Source organism: Acomys minous, assembly GCF_964271855.1.
Source record: "Acomys minous genome assembly, chromosome: 4".
Classification (NCBI taxonomy): domain Eukaryota; kingdom Metazoa; phylum Chordata; class Mammalia; order Rodentia; family Muridae; genus Acomys; species Acomys minous.
This window is the reverse complement of record NC_140486.1, coordinates 34419119-34440155: the sequence shown is the minus strand read 5'-3', so window position 1 is coordinate 34440155 and position 21037 is coordinate 34419119. Positions and strand designations below refer to the sequence as shown.

General features: G+C 44.1%; 2 protein-coding genes across 9 annotated transcripts in view; one reads left to right on the top strand and one right to left on the bottom strand.

The window, feature by feature from the left end:
• The first annotated feature begins 2514 nt into the window (after positions 1-2514).
• SNCAIP (synuclein alpha interacting protein) overlaps positions 2515-21037 on the top strand; it is a 138409-nt gene continuing 119886 nt past the window's right edge. For 2 of the 8 annotated variants that reach the window (XM_084779410.1, XM_084779403.1), the window contains exon 1: positions 4094-4228. The gene's annotated coding sequence lies outside the window, so the exon portion shown is untranslated. Of the gene's footprint in view, positions 3700-3751; positions 3925-4093; positions 4229-4687; positions 4828-11707; positions 11830-21037 lie in introns of those variants that run through there. The other 6 variants (XM_084779406.1, XM_084779405.1, XM_084779408.1 and 3 more) reach the window with 6 other exon arrangements.
• Positions 3976-4818, bottom strand: LOC311596189 (uncharacterized protein; the record flags this gene model as incomplete). Its single annotated transcript, XM_084779420.1, has 2 exons — positions 4687-4818; positions 3976-4252 (listed from the first exon to the last, which is right to left on the bottom strand). The coding sequence occupies exons 1-2, from the start codon at positions 4767-4769 to the stop codon at positions 3976-3978; spliced, it is 360 nt and encodes a 119-aa protein (XP_084635546.1). The 5' UTR covers positions 4770-4818.

The window sequence follows — 21037 nt, the reverse complement described above, 5'->3', positions numbered from 1 at the left end:
GACAGTCAAGACTACATAAAGAAATTGTATCTTGAAAAACAAACAAACAAAAAAGGGCAAAGAAATGAAAAGAATAAGGTGATGGATGTCAAATCTCTTTCAAGCTGGCTCAGGCACACAGACATGATAACATATAAACAAGTAAGATTAAAAGCTGGATGATGGTGGTGCATGCCAGTAATGCCAGCAGTTGGGACACAGAACCAGGTAAATCTCTGAGTTCAAGGTCAGCCCTGTCCACAGAATGAGTTCCAGAACAGCCAGGGCTACACAGAGAAACCTTGTCCTTAAACAAAACAAACAAAACAAAAGTAAGAATAAGAAAAAAAGAAGTATCTAAAAAAAAAAAAAAAGAGCATGTCTACAAAGTGGTACAAAATTAGGCAACACCATTTCTGTACTCATCCCTTTCTTTGAGAAACTAATAAATAATAAAGAAAATCAAGAATTACGTTTCTAAGCATTTGGCAAAAATCTCATTTTCCTCTACTTTTGGTCCAATAGTTACCCCAGAAACTAATATAACTATAGAATACATTTTTGAAATTCTTCCTCATGACTTCCATTGACAGGATATACAATGTGCTCACAGCTCCTCGCTGTGTTGTACTCTGGTGTGCTGTCAGGTTGTGCTCCTCTCTCCTCTTGTCACTCTGTGGAGCTGCACACCCAGTGCCAGTCAGTGACGTGTGAGCCAAAGTGCCTGAAATTAGGCATATCATTTCTAGTGTATAATACTAGAGATTTCTTGCCCTTGTTCAACAGCCAAACTCAACAAAGCTGCAGCCGGTCTGAAATTACAGTATGCTGAGAACAAGAAATACATTCTCATTAGTCTATGGAGGTTTAGGGTGGCGATTTGTATGACTCTTCATTACCACGGCACTATCGTGACTGAGGTGCACACGTTTGCATAAAACCATCAGACTCCTGATGTGAATAATTTAGGACCAAACACGCTGAGAGCCAAACAAATGAAGCAAACTTGGCTCCAGAATAAAAAGGTGCAATCAAATTATAGTTCCCAAGCAGAATTCCGAAAAGGCCTCCAATAGGCCTCTCTCCAATGAGCCAGAATCTCTCTCTCACACACACACAAAAGGCCTTTACCACAAAGCAGAATATTTTATTAATAAAATCTGCACTTAAAATAGAAAACACCTTTATGTTTGATCACTAGCTTGATGGTGGTAGTTTTATCCAATCCTCGTAGACCAATAAAGATATAGTCTGTAAATTGGGCAAAGGGATAGAGGAGACAGATGTTTAATTGTAATAATTGAACGAGCGGTTACATGGCAGCTCTTTGGCAGATGATCTACAGTGAAATTCACTTCTTCGCTAATTATTTTCGGTAGCTAACTCTGAGTATAAAAATGTGCTCAGTGGTGAGCATCCAAAAGTGAATAATAGGAGCATGCCGTCATTGCAGCAGTAACTGACGTTTGAATGGTAGGATAAAGAAGAGGACAAGAAGCAAAAATAATATGAGAGCACTAAGTGGGACACAACCAGTGCCATGGCAGGCACAGGTAGGGGTATGGTAAGAGAGGTAAATGGTCTGTTGGCTGCGACTTGCTCGGGCACTCTTCTGGTACTACACACAGCAGCCAGTCAGCTTTATTAGGAAACTGACTATCAGAGACTAGATGTTAATAACAAGCAATTAGAAAGACTAGGCATCAGCTGGTTAGTTTAGAGGGGGAAAAAAAGCCAGCATTATGCTGAGAAAGCTAACATTCCTACCCTCCGATCTAAAAATCTAGCAGCTGTTTGAACCGAACTACTTCATTACTGCCACACTTAGCTGTATCAATTTGTGGTTTGGATCTGGCAAGGGCGCGTACAGGAGAAGCAAACCAACAAACAGTCTAAACAAAAGCAAACACACAGTGTATGTGGGAAAGTGTATACAAGCCGAGATTTAAATCACAGCGTAAAAATAATCGCATGGAAACAATGGTGAGTATGTAATCAAAAACATGTTGGGAGTAGGGGGAAAAAAAGCAACAAAAGAACTATGAAGAAAAAAAAAACGTAGGGAAAATAACTGAAGGAACATCACAAAGATTTCTGCCTTACACTGTGGCATGCTGGTTGCTGTGGCAAGGGAAACCTCTCTACCTCCAGGCAGCCCAGTTTCTGTATAAGCAACAAAACCCAGTCTCTTCTTATTGAATCATGTAAACACTTGCCTCAGTACTAAAATTGTAGGATGTTTGGGGCAACTGGATGGGACATCTACTTCTCAGCCTTTAATAACTGATCTTGACAAATTCAAATCCGATTTTTTTTTTTCAAGAAAGGGATCCAGTGAAGTCAGGAGGGAACAAAGCAACATTTCTCCTCTGTGTAGCAGCACTACAGAGGAAACTCCAGCTCTATCCCTATCTCCTGGAGAAAAGCAAGATGTGCTTTCTCGGGGTTTACACCAGGAAAAAGAAGTTTTATTTTAACCAGATGTGAGAAAATTAAAACCAATATTTTAAAATATTTTTATTGGCATATGATGTCATCTGATTTCATATTTTCTACCACGGGGTAATATGTATTTTTAAAATTGTGAAGCCACTTCCCATGCACGTGCTTATACATGATGTTACAATAAACACATGACAGAACTGCATGATATATGCTTCGCTTGTTTAGTCAAAACCTGGGGAAGAAATTTAGTCTTTGAGTAGGGAGTGGAAATAAAGCCTATGAGCTGTCTTCTGCTACCATTCAAGGCTGCCATTTCTCAGGGTGACCTTTATTTACAGTAGACCTTAAGGAGGGAGTCCAGTTGGGTGTAGGGCAAAGGTTGCTCTGGCTATCTTTAGTCCTAAAATTGCCTTATGTATCACATAGGAGCTGCTCACAGATTCACCCCAATCACTCAGGGCAACCCATAGGGCTTAAACATACAGGCCCTTTCTTTCTTACTAGCGGTGTGTTTTCAGTGGTAGGTTGACATGCATTCCACTGTCAGCGCCCAAGCTAGTGCTGGGTTTCTCTGGGTCTCAGAGCCACTCCCAACCTTTAGACCTGGCTTCAGAGGGGCACGAGGTGACCCTGAATTGAACTTAGTCCCTCACGCTTTCCTCAGGACAACCTCAAGCAATCAGCCATATCCTGGAACAAGAATGTAGCTATCAATGGTTTTCCTCAAACAGACTCCAAGTCATCCCTCTCCTGGGACAGAGATTTGTCTGAGAATATTTCAGACTTTCCAACAGAGTCGGTGTTGCTATCAATGCTTCCATTCCCCCCGGATTTTGTTTCGGAAATAGGAAAGAGGTGGTCACCCACCGATGCAGGCATCCTGATGCCCCTACCCTAAGGCATGCTAGGAGTAGAGTTATTGTTATCACAGGGTCCTGAGCACCCTGTTGAATTAACCAACTGTCATTTCAGACCTAAACCTCTAGCTCCACCCACTAAGGAGCACAGGACATTCTGGGTCAAAAACAAAAACAACCCTGACCCTTTACTCCTTGGTTAAGTCCTCCAGGGTGGGCGAGGATTGGGAGAGGGGAAGGTTGGAGGTTGAAGAAGGTGCCAAGGCACAACACTGCCAAAACGCTTCTCAGACACAACAGTTTCCCAGGACCGTGTCCACCTTCCCTTTCTCCCAGAGTGCCTTTTCCCGGGTTTATGCTGGAACCTTGGAATGGTTTGGGGACCAATGAGGTGGCAGCGGTTGATTCATGGATCGCGGTGAGGGGAGATTTCATTTCCAAGGAGGAAAGCTTTCTGGGAGGGGGGTGACGGGGGAGGCGGGGGAAGGCGGCAAAGCTGGTGGGGAGGCGGGGGAGAAAGTGGGAAGAGGGGGCCAAAAGTGGGAGGGGAGGGGAGGAGAGGGGAGGAGAGGGGAGGAGAGAGCCTGTAGGGAAGAGCTAAGGCGGCGGAGGTGAACGCGCGCGAGGTAGGCAGAAGCAGCAGGTTCGTCGGCCAGGGACACGGGGGAAGGCGGCTGCTGGCGAGGGGCGTGGGCTAGGCCAGGGTGCAGGGGGGACAGTCGCTGTCGGTCTGCTGGCCCCGCGTGGTAGTCGCGTCCCTGGGCTCAGCGCCCCGCCGCCCCGGGTGTCCCCGCCCGCGCGCGCCCGTTGGGGGGCCCGAGGACCGTGCCGGCCGCCCGGCCGCATTGTGACGTAGCGGGGCCGCGGCAGCGCCTCTACCGCCCGCCGGGTCTCCTGCGCCCGCCGTGTCTGTCCGTCCATCCTTCCCGCCGTCCTTCCGCGCTCCGGTGAGTCCAGGTCCCCCGCGGGCGCTGCGGGGAGGAGAGGGACGTGGGCAGCCGAGGCTGAGCCCGTGCAACTTTGCGCCGGGCGACACCCTGCGGGTTCCCGGGTCCCGGGGCCCCCCTTTGTGCCTTGGGTCCCTTCTGCCCCGGGCCGCGCGGTGCCGCTGCCCGAGAGCCACAAGGGGAGATTGCTGTGGCTTCACCAGGCGGCTTCACCCCGGGGGACCCAAGTCGCTCCTTCTCAGCTCTGTGTAGGGGGTTGTTCTTTTCATTGGCCCTTGCGCCCGCTTTACGCTTGCTGCTACCTCGGATGGTCCCAGAGGCGGGGATGGGCTGTGCCGAGGCTCCTAGTAGCTCTCAGGGAGGGGCGAAGACATAGTGATACCCACACTGGTAACCAGAACAATAACAAACGTGAAGGAAATGCCTGGTGGTGTCGCTACCCGAGAGGAGCCCCTCACCTATCATCCCCGCAGCGCCTAGGCTGCCCCGTCCAGCCTCGGCTCCTCCTCCCGGCGCTGTCCGGCGTCCCGGGCTTGTCCATGTCATAGGAAGGTTTCTTTCCCGACTCAACCCGTGGCCCTGACTTTCGTCTGCAGGTGGTAAGTGGGGATGAAGCCAATGTTGGCTATTGTCAAATGCCACGTTTTGTTTATTTCATTTTTACGAAAAGAAAAAGGGGAATATTCTGAGCCAGTTCTGGCAGCCATACAGTTTCCACAGGAAATACTAGCATTCTTTGAGGAACACGCTACTGCTTGCAGCAAAGAAAGTCTTCAGGAGACAAAAAGGCAACTGCATTGTTGCTCATTTCCAATGGGCCGCTAGGAGGGTGGAAACGTGTTGTTTTTTCCTGCGGGAACATTGCTTTCCTTGGGAAAGTTAATTAAGGAAGCATTGCTGTCCGTGCCCTTTTTTTCACTTGCTGGAGGTGGGGCACCCACTCCTCTTGGTTGTTACTGACAAGTGTCTATCAGAGGGCCCCTAGGAAGAAAGAACCAGCGCAAGACAGTCTCGCCACACACCACGTGCTGTGGAGCCCTGCCAGGGTACAGTTTGCAAAATAAAATAAGGGCTATCTGGGGAGGCTTATGAGGATTACATTTGTGCAGATGTCAGTTCTCCAAGGTGTCAACTCTAAACACGTTATATGGTCAGGCATCATTTCGGCGCTGAATCTGCAAGCAGGCAAAAACCTATTTCTCATTATGAAGCAGACATCTCAGTTGGGAATAGGTTCAAATCTGTATTTCATTTGTACATATTGAAAAATTTAAAAGTCAAGAGAGCAAGGTGCGGGTAGGCAGTATGCTAATGTACGGGTACACACCTGGGAGGCAGTGTCTATTGGCTGATTCTGATGTGTCTTGATATTAAATTACTTACTGCACAACAAAATGCAGAAGACACCTATAAGCTGTCTGTACAATTTTTTTTTTAAAAAGTGTGTCATTTTGGGACTGATCACAGAAGTCTCTTTCTAAGGGAGTATTAGTTGAGTATTGCCCATAATCAAATACACATGAGTTCCCAGGTCTAGACTCAGAAAGAAAAGATGGTGCCTCTCTTAAGGACCACAGAGCATTACTAATGTCAGTAGTACAGTCAGAAGGAAGGTCTGTAAAGAGGTTTTTATCATTTTGAAAATAACCCTTATTGTCCTTAAGCGGTTCATGAAGACAGTCTACAAGGCAGTGCAGCTAAAGCGATATTGCATTTGCTAATTTGCTATGTTCTGTTTGTCCATGTCTGAACGGAAGTGACTAAACCAAGTGGATTTCTGTGTGCTATGTCACAGCTTTGCTGAGTCCAAGCAGCTGTTCGGTGCAGGTGTACAGTGGAAATAGAGAATAGAAGCCAAAAAAACTGTGAGCACTGTTGTTTTGGAAGGAGTTGGAGGGACTTCACTGGCCTTAAGAGGAGGAAAAACCCACAAAAACATCTAAAACATACAAATGCTCTTTGATATTATCAGAGAAAGCCTGGAGCCATGTTTCTTGCCAGATTTAAGTTGTTTCTTGTGAAAAGAAGAAATCTCCCAAGTAGCAGGTGCAGCATTAGGAAGCAACACAAGGGACTCTCTCTTTTAAATGCAAAATCTAATTGAAGAGCCACAAGAGGATCAGTGACACTCTTAGAGCAAGAGCCTAGGTTTTGGCAATCTTTCAGGTTACAGATGCAAGTCCCATAGGAGAAATACACCACGTCTTCAGAGACAAATAATAGATGGCAAAAATCAAGTAGTTGCTTCTGTGCAACATGGGTCCTTGTAAACTTGTTTACTTTTTCTCTTCGACTGATATGCAAATTTACTTACAGAGTAAAATTTCCTGAAGTGAATAGATAATTTTGTCTGTTGGCTATGCACTGTGCATTATTTTCCAGCTAGATAATAGACTTTCTGTTTTGTGGTTTGCTGCTGAATTCTTTCACTAAGCCTTTAATATTAATGATAAAAGCTGTAATTTCAAAATTTGAGAGGTAGCGGGCAGGAGAATAACTACAAGGCCAAGGATCACCTGGAATACATAGTGATTTTCAAGTCAGTTCATTGCAAGAATTAAAAAAAAAAATCGGAATCAAAAATAAAATTAATGACCACAAGAGTGATTGTTTATTGGCACCTGAGCCCTTCACAAGTTCAACTTGACTCTTACATAGTTGCTGTATATTTATTTTGTGGATATGTAGAATATAATGGTATAAATTGCAAAGGCCAGAGGGATGGCTCGGGGTTACTAGCACCAGAGTTCTGTTCTCAGCACCCTAGTCAGGTGGCTCACAACTTTAACTCCAGTTCCTGAGTATTCAGTGCCCTCTTCTGGCTTTTGCCAGCACTTGCACATGTGTGGAATCTACTCACAGAGATACATACACATAGAGAAAACAACAAAATAAATTACACACACACACACACACACACACACACACACACACACACACATGTTCTCTTCATAAGGAAATTAAAAACAACGACTAGGATGCCTAAAATTTTAAATAATGATGCAGATCATGAAACAAGACGTATTAGAATTGAGTGCCCAGAAAACTAAACTGTGAAAGAGTTTGAAGAAAGCAAACATATCTGTTTAGCTATCTTATCAATTATCCATTGACTGGCTACTAAGTCACTCCATAATTTAGCTGCTTAAAACAACCGCTAAGTCTCATGGTTCTGCTGGTCAGTAGTTTGGTCTGGATTCTGCTGAACCAATTTGGGTTCCTGAAGGTGACATCATCAGTCAGCTGGGAGGATGTCCTTAGATCTTGAATAGCCCTGACTCCTTGTCTGGCTATTGTCAGGCTATTATCAAAGTGCATCGGTAGACTGGGACATGAAGCTCTCTTTCTTTAGCGGGATGGCCTGGATCTGAGAAAGAAACAGTGAAGGAGCAAGCACCAGTGCAGAACAGTGCTGAGTACCAGTTCGTGCCATGTTAGCTAATCTCCCTCTGGCTTGCCGCATTCTAAAATCAACCCAGATTAGAGGAGTTGAGAAAGACAGCACCTGTGATGGGAAGGAACTATCAAAAAAAATTATAGCTTTTTTCAAAGTAAGTCTATGAGACCTTTGAGTCCATTTGATTCTAGAAGGAGCACTCTGCTGAGGAGTCACTCATGGGCACAGAAACGTGGAGCTTCAGGCTATGGAACCCTCAGCGTGTGAGTGGAGAATTGCCCACTGTTTGATTGCCTCTTAAGAATGGCACAGTGGCGATATGAATATACCAATAGCTTTATGAGAGTGGCAATGAGATGGAGACGGGGGTGGGGCTGGGGGCAGAATCAACAGGACATGGCTGCCAGGAGACAAAGGGTGTTTGTGGAAAATAGGAAGCAGAGAGTCATCGATCCAGGAGAGTCCGGATTTAGATTAAGTGACTGCTGATATGGCTAGTGAATGCACTGAGTCCAAATCATCTCTAGGTTTTAAAAAAAGGCTTAAGTGTCTGAAAGAAGGAGTGTGGCCTTTTGAGAAATGGAGAAATCAGTAGGTCATTTATTTGGGAGGGAGAGAAAAATTTAGTCCCAGAAAGGCTTATTAAAGGAGGCCGAGTGAAGGCAAAAGTACTTTATAAGCTACAGAGCATGCTGAGTGTTAGGTATTGCTCAGTTTGAGTTTCACTGGACTACTGTGCATAGACAACATTGTTTGGGCAAAGCACCAGAAAAATAGCTGTGACATCCTGGTTGCCTTAAGAGGTTAAAATGAAGTCAGAAGGACCTTGTTCAGGAGGGAAACAACTGTTCCAGGTATCTGGAGAAAGGAACTGATCTCTAGCCTTGGTGAACTAGCCAGCGTGGCATGCAGATCCCTGAGCCAGGAGCATTGCTTCTCAGCCTTCCCAAGGTGGCATGCAGTAGGAAGTCCATAAGTGCACCCTCAAGAATGTCACCCACTAGCAGTAGCACAATCAACAAATGCTCACTGCTGAAGAACACTTGAAAACCGATTTGAGCCTAGCCATGGGGAAGTAATGCTGGAAGCAACAAGCGGGGCATGTTTAGGTGAGCCATGGATGCATTAAGAGGGGGGTGAATCCACAGAGTAGTTGGGTTTTCTCACGAAGAAGCAAAGAAAGAGAAGGCAGGCCAGCACAGTGCCTCGTCTGGATTCCTTCACAAATGTTAGTGGACATTTTACTAGGAGGGGGTGGAATTCTGACCATGTTCTGTTCTGCCTTTCTCTTGAAGCCTTGTTCAAATGGCTGCTTCATCAGCCTCATTTATAGATAGCCAGACTGGAATTCAGGTGGGGCTCTTACCATCAAGTGCAGCTGTTGGGCCAGACAAAACACCTGGCCTCAGTGACTTCGCACAATTGCTCTGAGCAGCACATACAGCTGTGCTTTCTGGGCAAGCCTTGGATGGACCAGGTTAAACTGGAGCGTACACTTTTATAGCTTTCTTTTCTCTCTCTCTCTCTCTCTCCCTCCCTCTTTTTATTGCCCAAGCCTAAGAACCCTGAAGATACTCAATAAATGTTAATTGAATGAGTGAACGTGCCATTATCTGGTGTAGTAACATTTTCTAAAACAGTCTGGTCTGGCTTTTCATTATTATTCAGGGTAGAGTTGGCTATAAAATCCCTAAGCGCCTTCTGTGGACTGAAAGGTTTCAGGGCATTTCTGCCACAGTAATGTAAGGGTTTTTTTTTTCTCTCTAACCCATCACTCATTAAAAAGTAAAATTTCCTTTTGTGAAATAGAAATAGTTAGGGATCATGCTCTGATGTAAGTGACAGAAACCAGGTGACAGTCTACACTTATTCAAGTAGGAAAGGACAATGGGGCAGACATTTGAAAGACCCCTTTCTGAGTCAATGTCTCTTGCATGGTGCTAAGACTGGCTTCAAAAAAAAAATACCACGAAGAAGAGAGAGTGAGTACTGTCAAAGTACATAGCGCAGCTATCAAGCCCATGTCTTTTCTGGAAACCTTGTCTGCTCACAGCGTCCCTAAGCTGAGCTAGATCTAACTTCTTTAGTTTTCTTCCGCGCCAAGTCAGTCAGAGAAGCCTCCTGCCCCAGTTTTGAATCTTTATGTCCCCTTTGTTTGAGACCATCAGCGCTCCATTTTACCAGTCACCTGAAAATGACGTCTCAAGTCTCTAGTTCTAGTCCAGCCCCTCCACAGCCAGAAGTTCTCTTTCTAAAGAAATGGATACAAATCAGATCATGGAACTGTGTTTAGAACCATTGCCAAATGTCTCACTGTCCTGGCGGGGAAAGTCCAAGCTGCTGCCGTGAGTCCCAAAGGCTGGTGGTGTGGGCTCTGCCTTCTCCTGAGGGTGCAGGAAATGAGAAGAAGGAAGGATGTGTCCTGCTGGCTGACCTGTATCACTTTAAGGTACTTGTTGGCGTGGCTTTTTGTATCCTTGTGCTTTTGCATGAACTGTTGCCTTGCTGGGATACTGTTGCATCCTTCTTTGACCCAGTGAGCATCTCTCAAGAACCCTGCATCTCACTGCATCTTGTGATACAGTCTTCAGGATACACTCCAGTCTCCCCCTCTAGACAGATGTGCCGTCCAGTTCTCATGGTCCTCTCTGTTTAACCTAAGGCTTTTCACACCATGTACATCCTGAATCTTTCATCTTTGGAGATTTTTTTAAAGGATATTTTCTCGTAGGGTTTATTTGGTCTCCTTTAACTTGAATCTCATATTTGTAGCTCAGATTATTGGACATGAAATCAGATTCTCTTTGAAGTTCTGTTCAGATAGTTTATCAAAAGTAATTTTTTTTCATGATTGGCTTTTAATTAGTCCCTAATGACCATATCAAGATAGAGCTTGAAAATGGAGCAAGCCAAATGAAACTTCTGGACTAACATCTATGGCTTCGAGATAAGAAGAATCATTCCTCATATCATAGAGGTGCACAGCTAGGTGGCTACGTTTGTGAGGTCAAAGGTGCTTTGCTCTGGGTACTTGCTAGATGCCTTATAATTTATAATTCACAACAGGCCTGTGAATGAGGTCTTTTGTTTCCCGTGAGGAAACAAAGACTGAGCGAGTTGTAGTGGCCTCTTTCCCCTGGGTATGTCTGTCTGGGGATGGCCGGAGTGCAGGAGCACTCACCTGGGTGGCTGGCCACTAAAAACTAGCTTGGTCTCAGATGTCCCATTTTATCACCCTGCTTTAAGGTTAAATGATGGCCCCGGAGAGTAAACATGGTGCTGAAGAGATGGTTGTGAGGGCTTGCTGCTCTTTCAGGGGACACTAGTTCGGTTCTCAGCACCCACATTGGTTGGCTCGCAACCAACGGTAACTCCAGCTCCAGGTCCTCAATGCCTCTTGCTGGCCTTCACGGGCAACTGCAGTCATAGATACACTTGCCACACCCTCCCAGTTCTCCTCCCAGTCCTCCTGGTGAGCCTTCTGAGGAGATCCCTTGAGGCCTATCGTAGGCTAGCCTTTGTCCTCCAAGCTGTGGTCACAGCAGTGAGCAGACAGACACAACCCTCAGCCTGTAGTACTTGTATCTACTTTATATAGCTCCACATATATTTTTCCCGGATGGGCTCAGATATTTAAATGGCTGTTAGGATTAATGAAAAACAGAAGCGCAAATACTTTTCTACTCAAGTTTCTCTGTTCTTTGCAGCTTCAGAATTGTAGTTACAGGACCTCTGTCTCCTCCTCCATCCCTGTCCTCCTCCTCCGGAGACTTCATTTACAGAATTGGGGTGTGGGGGTGGGGGTGGGGGCGGGGCGTGGGGGCGGGGCGTGGGGGCGGGGCGTGGGGGCGGGGCGTGGGGGCGGGGCGTGGGGGCGGGGCGTACAGGCAGAAGGGGGTTCATCTCTTTGCAGATGAGAACACAGACTGACCAAATGAATTGACCACAGAGGGTTAAAGATGGGGTTGACCAGTAGAGAATTGCTCCCTTTAAACTACAAGCTGTGCCTAATTTGCTTGCGATGGTTTTTATCTTGGATTTTCTTCTCCAGCTCCCTTAGCTGCAAATAAACGCAGCAGAAAAACTACTCAGAAAGCGGTGACATTGCCAGTCTCTCTGTGTCTCTTCGTCATGCCGTGGTTACTTCTCTCTGTTGCTTGCCGGTTCCTCCCTAGAATTTCCCTTTTTGCATGCAGACAGAAAGGTAAAAAGCCCTATGAATGCAAAAGAAGTAGGTGGTTTGACATTTCCTAGTAGACATACCCTAAGTAAAAGCTGACATGTGACTCTGATTTTAATAATATGTTTTCCTTAACCCAGTGCATCTAAAGCCTTAACGTTTTCACGTGTCCCGAATTGTTGAACAGATGCCTCGCGTTCTTTTTATTTTTGCACACTAAGTCATTGAAATTTGGTGTGCATTTCGTACTTGGCCAAGACTAGCCACATTTCCAAATGCTCACCAGCTACTTGTGGCTAGTAGTCCCAAAGTGGAATACAGGCTTGGACTCTAGATTCCCTGAGTTGACGTCCTCTGACTCAGTCAGCACTTAGCTCAAACCTCAGCTCTTGCCCTGGTCAGGGGATGGCCATGGCTTTGTATGCTCTCCATGCCCTAGTCAGGCGGTATCCATGGCTCTATATGCTCTCCAAACAAGGAGAGAGGGTAAAGAGTGAAGCTTTGCCATCTCTTGTCTTCCTGCCGTAGACCGTAATGGGCATTCAGAAGGTGCCGGATGCATGAAGGAGGTTATTTGCAGCCCTCGGAGCTGACGGGTTTGATGTGTGGAGGCTTGCCTCTTCAGATGTAGCACACTTCATTCAGTACCCCTAGCTTCTGCCTCCCAGCTCTCTCCAGAGTCATAGAGCCTTATTCGAGTCAGACGGAACAACCGGAAGCCTCTACAGCCACAAACTGAGAGGTTGCACTACTGTGTATGGAGCCTACATAAGCATGGCTTATCTTTTGATTTCAGTGTCGAATGCCCAGTAGGAACTCTACTATGGTGAACCACAATACTCTTTCCAGGATAAGAAAACAAACGGACATGGGGACAGATGAAACACAAAGAGTTGCCCACTAGACAAACCTCTTACAGAACATTAATGCGCAAGGAAAAAGCAAGTGGCAGCAGGAAGCTGCTGGAGTCATCGGGAGTTCTCTGTGTCCTGGCGCTTTTGAGTTAGCCTTCCTTCCCCACAGAAAATGGGAGAGTTACAATTGAAGTACAATTGCCTTTGCATATGCAGTATTTAAATGTCTGCAAGTGCTTCTAAATGGTTAAGAGCATGTTTTCGCATTCTACTGTGTCTTCAATGATATATGTCACTTAAAACAATCCATTCAACCACATCTAAAAAAATTACTGCTCTCATAAACCAGACGAATCGCATTTGTAAAAAAAAAAAATTCAAAGCTTGAAAAGATATCAGTGTTTCATCTAAGTAATATAAACACTTGAAAACAAGGAAAAGAATATGATTACCTCAAGCCTGTTTAAAGAGTGCTTGAGGGGAAAGAAAGATGGCTCAGCTGTTAAAAGCACATTTTTCACGTGCAGAGGACCCCAGTTCAGTTGCCAGCACCTACATCCAGGAGCTCACTACCTCCTGCCCCCCCTGTTGGCCTCTAGTGTCACCTGTAGTCAACTGACAAACACATACCTGCATGCACACATGCACATACACACACACACACACACACACACATACACACACACAATTAAAAATAAATTAAAATTTCAATAATAATAATAAAAAGAATGTACAGGATAGTTTGAAGGATAAATGTGCCTGTTGATTTGAGTTCTATACCTACTGCCCACATTTTTAAAGGAAAGTATTGACTCCTGTAAGTTATTCTCTGACCTCGATACAGGTGAGACATGTGTGCTATGGCACATGAGACATGTGTGCTGTGATGCATGTACACACACAAACACACACACACAAATAAATGTGGAGGGAAAGTGTGCTGAAATCAAAAGCACAATTAGACCTAACCTCAGTTTGATCAACATTTGCCAGTTTTACCCTGGAGAGCCCTTCAACCTGCTGGAAATTGTGTTTCTGAATCCACAGAGGAAAAGCAAATCCTCCTGTTCTGTGCTGTGTAGCGGGAGGATTAACGAACTCAGACAACAGTTTGAGTAATTTCATAAGGAAAACTCTATGTAGGGCAACTGGAGCGTGAAGTAATATGCCAATATTTATTTTTGCAAAGTAAAGTCCTAAAAGCTAGAAAAATCATCCCATGTACCACGTGGTAAATAACTAACCATTAGCCATGTTTAAGTTATCTGACAGCCATGTCGGTAGGACACAGGCAGTTCAAGGTAGGCAATGCTTTCATCCATTGGCTCCAATTTGGGGAACTCTGCTTTCATCGGCGCCTTTAAAAAAGAATCCACATCTCTCTGCAACTTGCATACACTTCTTCAAACACTGTGGCTCTGGGGTGCTGTGCTGGTGTAATTGAAAACCTATAAAAAGGCTGAGAGCTACTTTTGAATTGGCTCAGTGAACTTGGACTGGATTTGTCAAAGTGGTGAAAGGTTTAAAGGAATTTTCATAAATGAGGTCTCCAAGCTGTGTGCTAACCATAGAATTCCGATGAACTCCGAGGCACATGAACTCAGAGCACAGAGCCCCGGAGAAGAGCAGTCATAGCAAGATGGAAATAAATGCTTCATTTTCATTCCTGGAGTTGTGCTGATGCAAGCACACTTAGCCGCTGATAATCATAATTTAGCAGCCTGCTGTGTACTGAAACTACAATTGAGAAGTCTAATCTTTAATTGAATCGAGTACTCACAGATTAACGTGGTGAAAATCTTGGGTGCTGGATGTAGTACAATGTTTACTAGTGTTGCTAAGAAACAGAGCAGAGAGCTTCGAAAGTCCCAGATTGATTTGCTGAGAAGGCGGGTTCTGCTTCTCCCGTTGGAGGATTGGCCTCTCCTCCTCACTTCCATAAGGTCTGTGAGCTTTCACTGCATTCAGAGTGTGGGTATGTGTGCCCAAGGAAGCCATCAATACCTATTTGAAAAAAATGTACCCCACCCCAAAACCTGCATGAAATAAGCATCGTAAAGTTTGGGGAGTTCAGTGAAATAAAGCTTCCTATTTGTCAAGAAAAATAGAAAGTTTCTTGAAATTTAATTATCAGCAGGCTTTGCATTCTGGCATTAGTGGGAAACTGTCAAATTATACTTTTTAAAACTTTGATCCAGGTTGACAATTTTCCAAAATCATTAAAACGTGCGTGTAGGAAACTAGTTCTATTCTGCTTTCCTTTCTTTTCTCCCCTATTTGGCAAGCCTCACCACATGATGCATTGTACAATAGCTTTTTTTTTTCCTTAATGCAAAGCTGACATTTGCACAGCATGAGCGGGTGAAGCTATGCTTACTTGCTTTGTCCCTGAGACCAAGAGATTGTTATGTGCTATTTCAGTCAGGACCAGGCATTAAAAAGTGTCCCCGCCCCACCCCCAGACTCAAAAATTTAAAAGTGGAAAAAAAAAAGCCCACAGGGACAAATTTTATTTGACTTATTTCAGGCAGGCTGTTGTACTCAAGGACTGATATTTCAAAGCAAGGGGGGCGGACAGGGCATGGAGGGCTTCCTAAGAGAGGGCAAACCAGCAAAGCACTTGACTGGCTGTCTCATGGACCAGAGTTGATTGGACTTGGGCTCCTTACCAAGTTCTATCCTATATCCAATCTCAGAACAAGCTGGATAGAATTAGGAACAGGCAGCCAGTGGCCGCCGGGGGCCAGCATCATAACTATGTCTGCGAATGTCCTTGGCTATCTCTAGGACTGTTATTAGAACACACCCATGCCTACCTTTGGGATAATTACTGGCGAGTTGCTGTAGAGAGTCAGTTGTTAATTTTAGTAAGAGCTGATTTAGCATCCTGTGAAAGTATCTAGCCCAGTGCCTGAAGAGTAAGTATTCCATGATCAGTGTGTGCTGGCCGGAGAAGTGAATCTTTCAACATGTCCTGAAAAGTGAATGTGTTTATAATCTAAGACCCAAGGCTAACTCCAAGGCAATTAACCAAAGTTAGGGGCTTTAATTTATAAAAGAAAGTCACGTGTTTTTAGCCAAAGCATCTGAATAAAGGTCCTGGGAAATAAGTAGGCAAAAAAAAAAAAAAAAAAAAAAAAAGTGCCATTAGTGGCAGATGTTACTGTTTGGTAGGCAGTTTAAAAGGTAGTGAAACCATAGGAGATTAAAGCTGGCTTTCCAGAGTGTTTGATGCTGCTAGGATCGAACCTGGAGCTTTGACAATAATGAGGTAGAAAAATAAGATAATAAAAAGTGACCTGTGGATTACAAACTTGTTCAGAGTGTTACCTCCAGACATTTTTATTAACTCCCCAGACAGAGGACTATGAATTCTAATGGATAATGGTAGACAGGATGGTAGTGGTAGCACTGGGTCTAAGCATTGGGTTGAACATCAGAGCAAAGGCTGGATTATTTGGTGTGGTTTGGGATTGTTTATTAAACTTTTCAATATTCTGATACAGTTTCATCCTTTCTCAAATTCATACATGTGTATTAGTTACTCCACTTATTCAAGGTGAGTTCTAGTGTTAGGGGGTTCAATGGAAATAGTGATATCAGATCCATCCTACCTTTTCCCACCCACTGTGTGTGCTCAAGCACGTGCTGGGTGCGTGGGATGAGTTGACAGGCTCTTTTGGTCTTTTGCTTCTGCTTGGGTTCCCACTAATCAGAACGATCGGCTGGAGATTGGCAAACAAGTGCAGAGAGAGACTCTGAGTTATTCTGCTGAACTTCCTGCTGCCAAGCCACCTTCCTGTCGGCCACGGCTGGTAGATCTCTGCGGGGCTAGACTCTGCGTTGTGGCATCTGTACCTTCCTCCAGACACTGATAACTGCTTTGGAAGTCTTGGGAGCTCGGACTTCTATATTGTCTCTTGGCTTTTATACAAAACCATCATCAAATTGCATTTGTATCTATGATCGGTTTCCTGTTGGGGACCTGATTGGCAGGACCTGTCTCAGAATTAGGAGAATGGCATGATTTGGGTATGTTTAATGCGGTGATTTCTTTTTAGTGTGCACGCAAAAAAGTTGAGTCCTCCGCTATTTAGTGAAAACTCCTTCACTGGGTGGTCTCATCCTTGTGTGAACGTTGTTGAGGGCACTCACATAAGCTAAAATGGCTGGATAAGTGATGTAATCTTACAAATGTCGCACTCACGTCACATTACTGAGAAAAATGTAAGATGTATAGCTGTATTATTTGACACTCCTGCATTGTCACCATTGGGCCACACACCTAAATGGGAAGTACTTAGCATTGAACCTACGGCCTGATACTGCTGGGCTCTACTGCTCAGCTACACAGCCAACCCAGGTATGCAATATTATTATCACATTATTTAAAGCCTTCAAAATTTAAAAGGGAAACAATTATCATTTTGCAAATGTTTGGGAGTGGGGAAGGAAAGCAGTCAAGGGCCAAGGTCAACACAGTGCTGCCGTGGCAGAACTACAAATTGAAGGGTTTCAGCCTGTTTCTTCGTCCAGGGTACATGGTAGCAACATATCTGGAAGAGAAAGCTACAATTTCAAAGTATTTAGTAAATTAAAACAAAATCCAGATGGCATAGTTGGGAATGCCTAAAGTAATAAGCCCCACCCAGTTGTGACTATTAAATGACAAGATGATTGATCCACGAACACATCAACATCTTTGGGCTCATTCCTGTAAGGTCTGGGATCACTTCAAGTTTCTCCCCACATGGTAGTGTCAAAATAGACGGAGTCAGGGTGGGATTTCTCCTTGGCTCCTGCTGAGTAGAATACCAGCATCGACATGCTTGGTACACCTTTGGCCTCTGTCTTAATAGGCTTGTTCTTAAGCTTGGAAGAGGAAGCTGCTTTGTGATGTTTGGCATTATTTCACTAAACTCATGCTCATTAAAGTGTGGGTCAAGAGTGAAAACCAGAACATTCTCTGAAGAAGAGGCCAGTTTGAAAAACAAAGTAGGACACACTTGCTGTCCATTTGATAATGGACATCATAGTTACTGAAATTTCAGACCACATGTATGTATGTGTCTTTCAGTGTCTTGGGGCAGGGAAAGGCCCATATTTCCTTATCCTAACAATGTAGAGTGGGAAAGGGAATTTCAGAAATGCTCTTTTTTTTTCCAATTAAGTAGAGTCAAATTGAAAGTTATCTTGATGTCAGTCCAAATAAGTACTTATATTTCATCCCTCCTGAGGACAGAGCTGAGCAGGCAAAAGCAAATAGCTCACTGCCACATGACTTGGTGCATATAGGATGAAGTACTATCATCTGGAACCCTGGGATCCTGCTTTTATTTTTTCCTTTCTTTAAGGTCTTTTTCAAGTAGGAGTCATATTCTCTCTCTCTCTCTCTCTCTCTCTCTCTCTCTCTCTCTCTCTCTCTCTCTCTCTCTCTCCTATGCGTTTATATATTAAAAACTAAACAAATATTAGCTTACTCAAATACGTATTTATTATCTTTGAATTACCCTTAATTTTCAGGTCTGTTAGTCAAACCCAGGGCCCTACATCTGCTAGGCAGCTGCTGTGTTGAGCTGCACTCCCAGGCCTGACTATCCTGTCCTGAGATGTTGTGCCGTAATGCTCTAGAGCAGTGGTTCTCAACCTCCCTGATGCTGCGACCCTTTAATACAGCTCCTTATGTTGTGCTGACCCCAACCATAAAATTATTTTGTTGCTACTTCGTAGCTGTAATTTTGCTACTGTTATGAATCATAATGTAAGTACTTGAAGAGATGGAGATTTACTGAAGGGGTCTCAGCCCACAGGTTGAGAACCGTCGTCCTAATGTCTCTTCCGCCATCCTTGCTCTTTGCTGCTGCCTTTCATTGTTTCAATTTCCCTTCTTTTATTTATTTATTTATTTTTTGCCTTGAATGAAATAGTCACGTTTTCCACTAAGGATGGAGTCTATATTCCTAGTAATTACTATAAATAATTAGGCTGTTTTCAAATCAGTTGGGCTGATTCGAGTATCAGTAGTCTAAGAACACCAGGAAGTTCTGAGTGGGTTGCACTGAAAACATTACGTCATCCCCAAGAACCTTTCCTGACCGTTTTCCAGACAGTAGTCAGGGATTGTCAAAGTGGTGTCATTGATGCTATTTGCAGAGGGAGATCTCATTACTTCATGCGCGTGTTCTCAGGACACATGGCTTAGTACATTTTCAGGCGTGGGTGCAGTTTTCTTCTATCCAGCAAGGGAAAGTGCCTTGTCAATAGTAAGGACAGGGGCCCAGTGCTATAGTATGAAAAAGGAGAAAGCAGTATGTCTCTCAGCAATACAATGGGAGATGATCAGATTACCAAAGGCTTCCCCCAAAAACATGACGTGTCATCCAGAGGTAAGGGCTGAGTGAGTGTTGACCAGGCAGAAAACTTAAGGGAGAACATTACAGTTCAACAGAACCTGAAAAAACAACATATTTTGATGTCATTTCATGCTAAGACATATGGTGTGGGAGTGGCAGGCAATAGGGTAAAGGATGATGGGAGCCAAATCTTGATCCATTCCCACTGAGGAGGAAGGGGGTTTATGTGCCACGTTTGCTGGATGATATTGATATATAATGCAGTGTGGACTGGGCCAGTAATTCCCCAGGCTTAGCCTATCACCTCCGCGGGTGATGTACACATTCTTATTTCTGGTCCTGGCCTCGCAAGCTTTTTAGTCTTCTCGCCATCTGAATTTTTTTTATGTTCTCTTTTTTAAAAAATTGGGGGGTTGTCTATCACAAAGGTTATAACCTCCAAGGAAACTAATCTTTCTTTCAAACTCTTGGCATTGTCCCAATTTTCTAGCTAGTGAATGGTCCCAGTTTTCAAGGAAACTGTCTGTAATGTTATCTGTTCTCCAAACATCCCCCATCTCCTAGCGTACAGAGACCCAACAAGTCTTGCTCTTTATATTTTTAAAGTTACTCTCAATATTCGTCTTTCTTCCTTACCCATTTACCTTAGCTTTATTAAGGTAGTAATCATCTCTGATTATTGTAGCAGATTCTTTTTCTCTTTTTTTTTCATGCAGTGTATTCTGATCACAATTTTCCCTTCTCTAACTCTCCCCCTCAGATCCTTTCTACCTCCCCAACCACTAAATCCATTTCCCTTCTTTCTCTCTCTCCTTACAAAACAAACAGGCAAACAGAAACAAGCTAAAGAGAGAAACACACACACAAGAAACTCACTTTCTCTGTGTCTCTGCCTCTGTCTGTCTGTCTGTCTCTCTCTCTCTCTCTCTCTCTCTCTCTCTCTCTCTCTCTCTCTCTCTCTGTGTGTGTGTGTGTGTGTGTGTGTGTGTGTGTGTGTGTGTGTGTGTGTCTGTCTCTGTGTGTGTGTCTGTCTGTCTGTCTCTGTCCTGTCTCTGTCTCTTTCTTTCTCTCTCTCTCTCTCTCTCTCTCTCTCTCTCTCTCTCTCTCTCTCTCTCTCTCTCCCTTCTCTCTCTCACACACACACACATAAACAACAAAACAATCTAATAAGACAAAAACTGCCCAAACAAAGCAATATGAGACAAAAAGTCTACAGAAATACTATTGAGTTTGTCTTGTTTGGCCTTGGCCATCTACTGCTAGGCCTGGACCTGCTTTTGTTTGTGCTTAATGCCATAGCAGCTTCTTAATTCTACTACTTTCTGACCTATGCCTACGTCATTCCTAAAGGCGATTTCTCCACAGTGCTGGCAAGCGTGTATTAAGTCTTCACTAGGTTTGGATTAAAAATCAAAATTCTTAGTATGACACATAAATCCTTATGATTTTGGTCCTGTCCATACATTCAGCTTCATGGAGCCCATTGTCTGCCCCTTATTCTTCACCATGATTGCTGAGTGAATTCAGGGTCCCAGACATTCCCAGAGACTATCAGTCCCCTGGGCATTTCCTTCTTCTTGTTCATTCTCAGCCTCCTTGCCCTGTCAACTCATTTCCTCTGGCCTCTGCCCTCACCTCTCTATCTGTGTGGTAGCGGGTTATTTATTTTTGTCCATAGACACCTCAATGCCAGACATCATGTTTCAATCACATCTGCTCTATTTCTTCTACTTAGTTTCACCTCTGGCATGTAGCTGTGGCATGAGCAATAGCATTTTTCTAAGCAATTATTACAGACCAAGTGGGATTATAATTTATTTACATACATTGTCTTTTTAAGGAGTAAAAACAAGATGGCAGGATGCTTTTAGAGGTGATAATGGCAACATTTGGGCATTAAGATTTTTCTGAACTCTCAGAATAGTATGTTAGTAAAACAAGGTAATGGTTAGACCTACAGTGGAGTAAAGGTAATAGATTAAACAGAAAACATATTATAATGTTTCCTAGTGATATCGGATGACA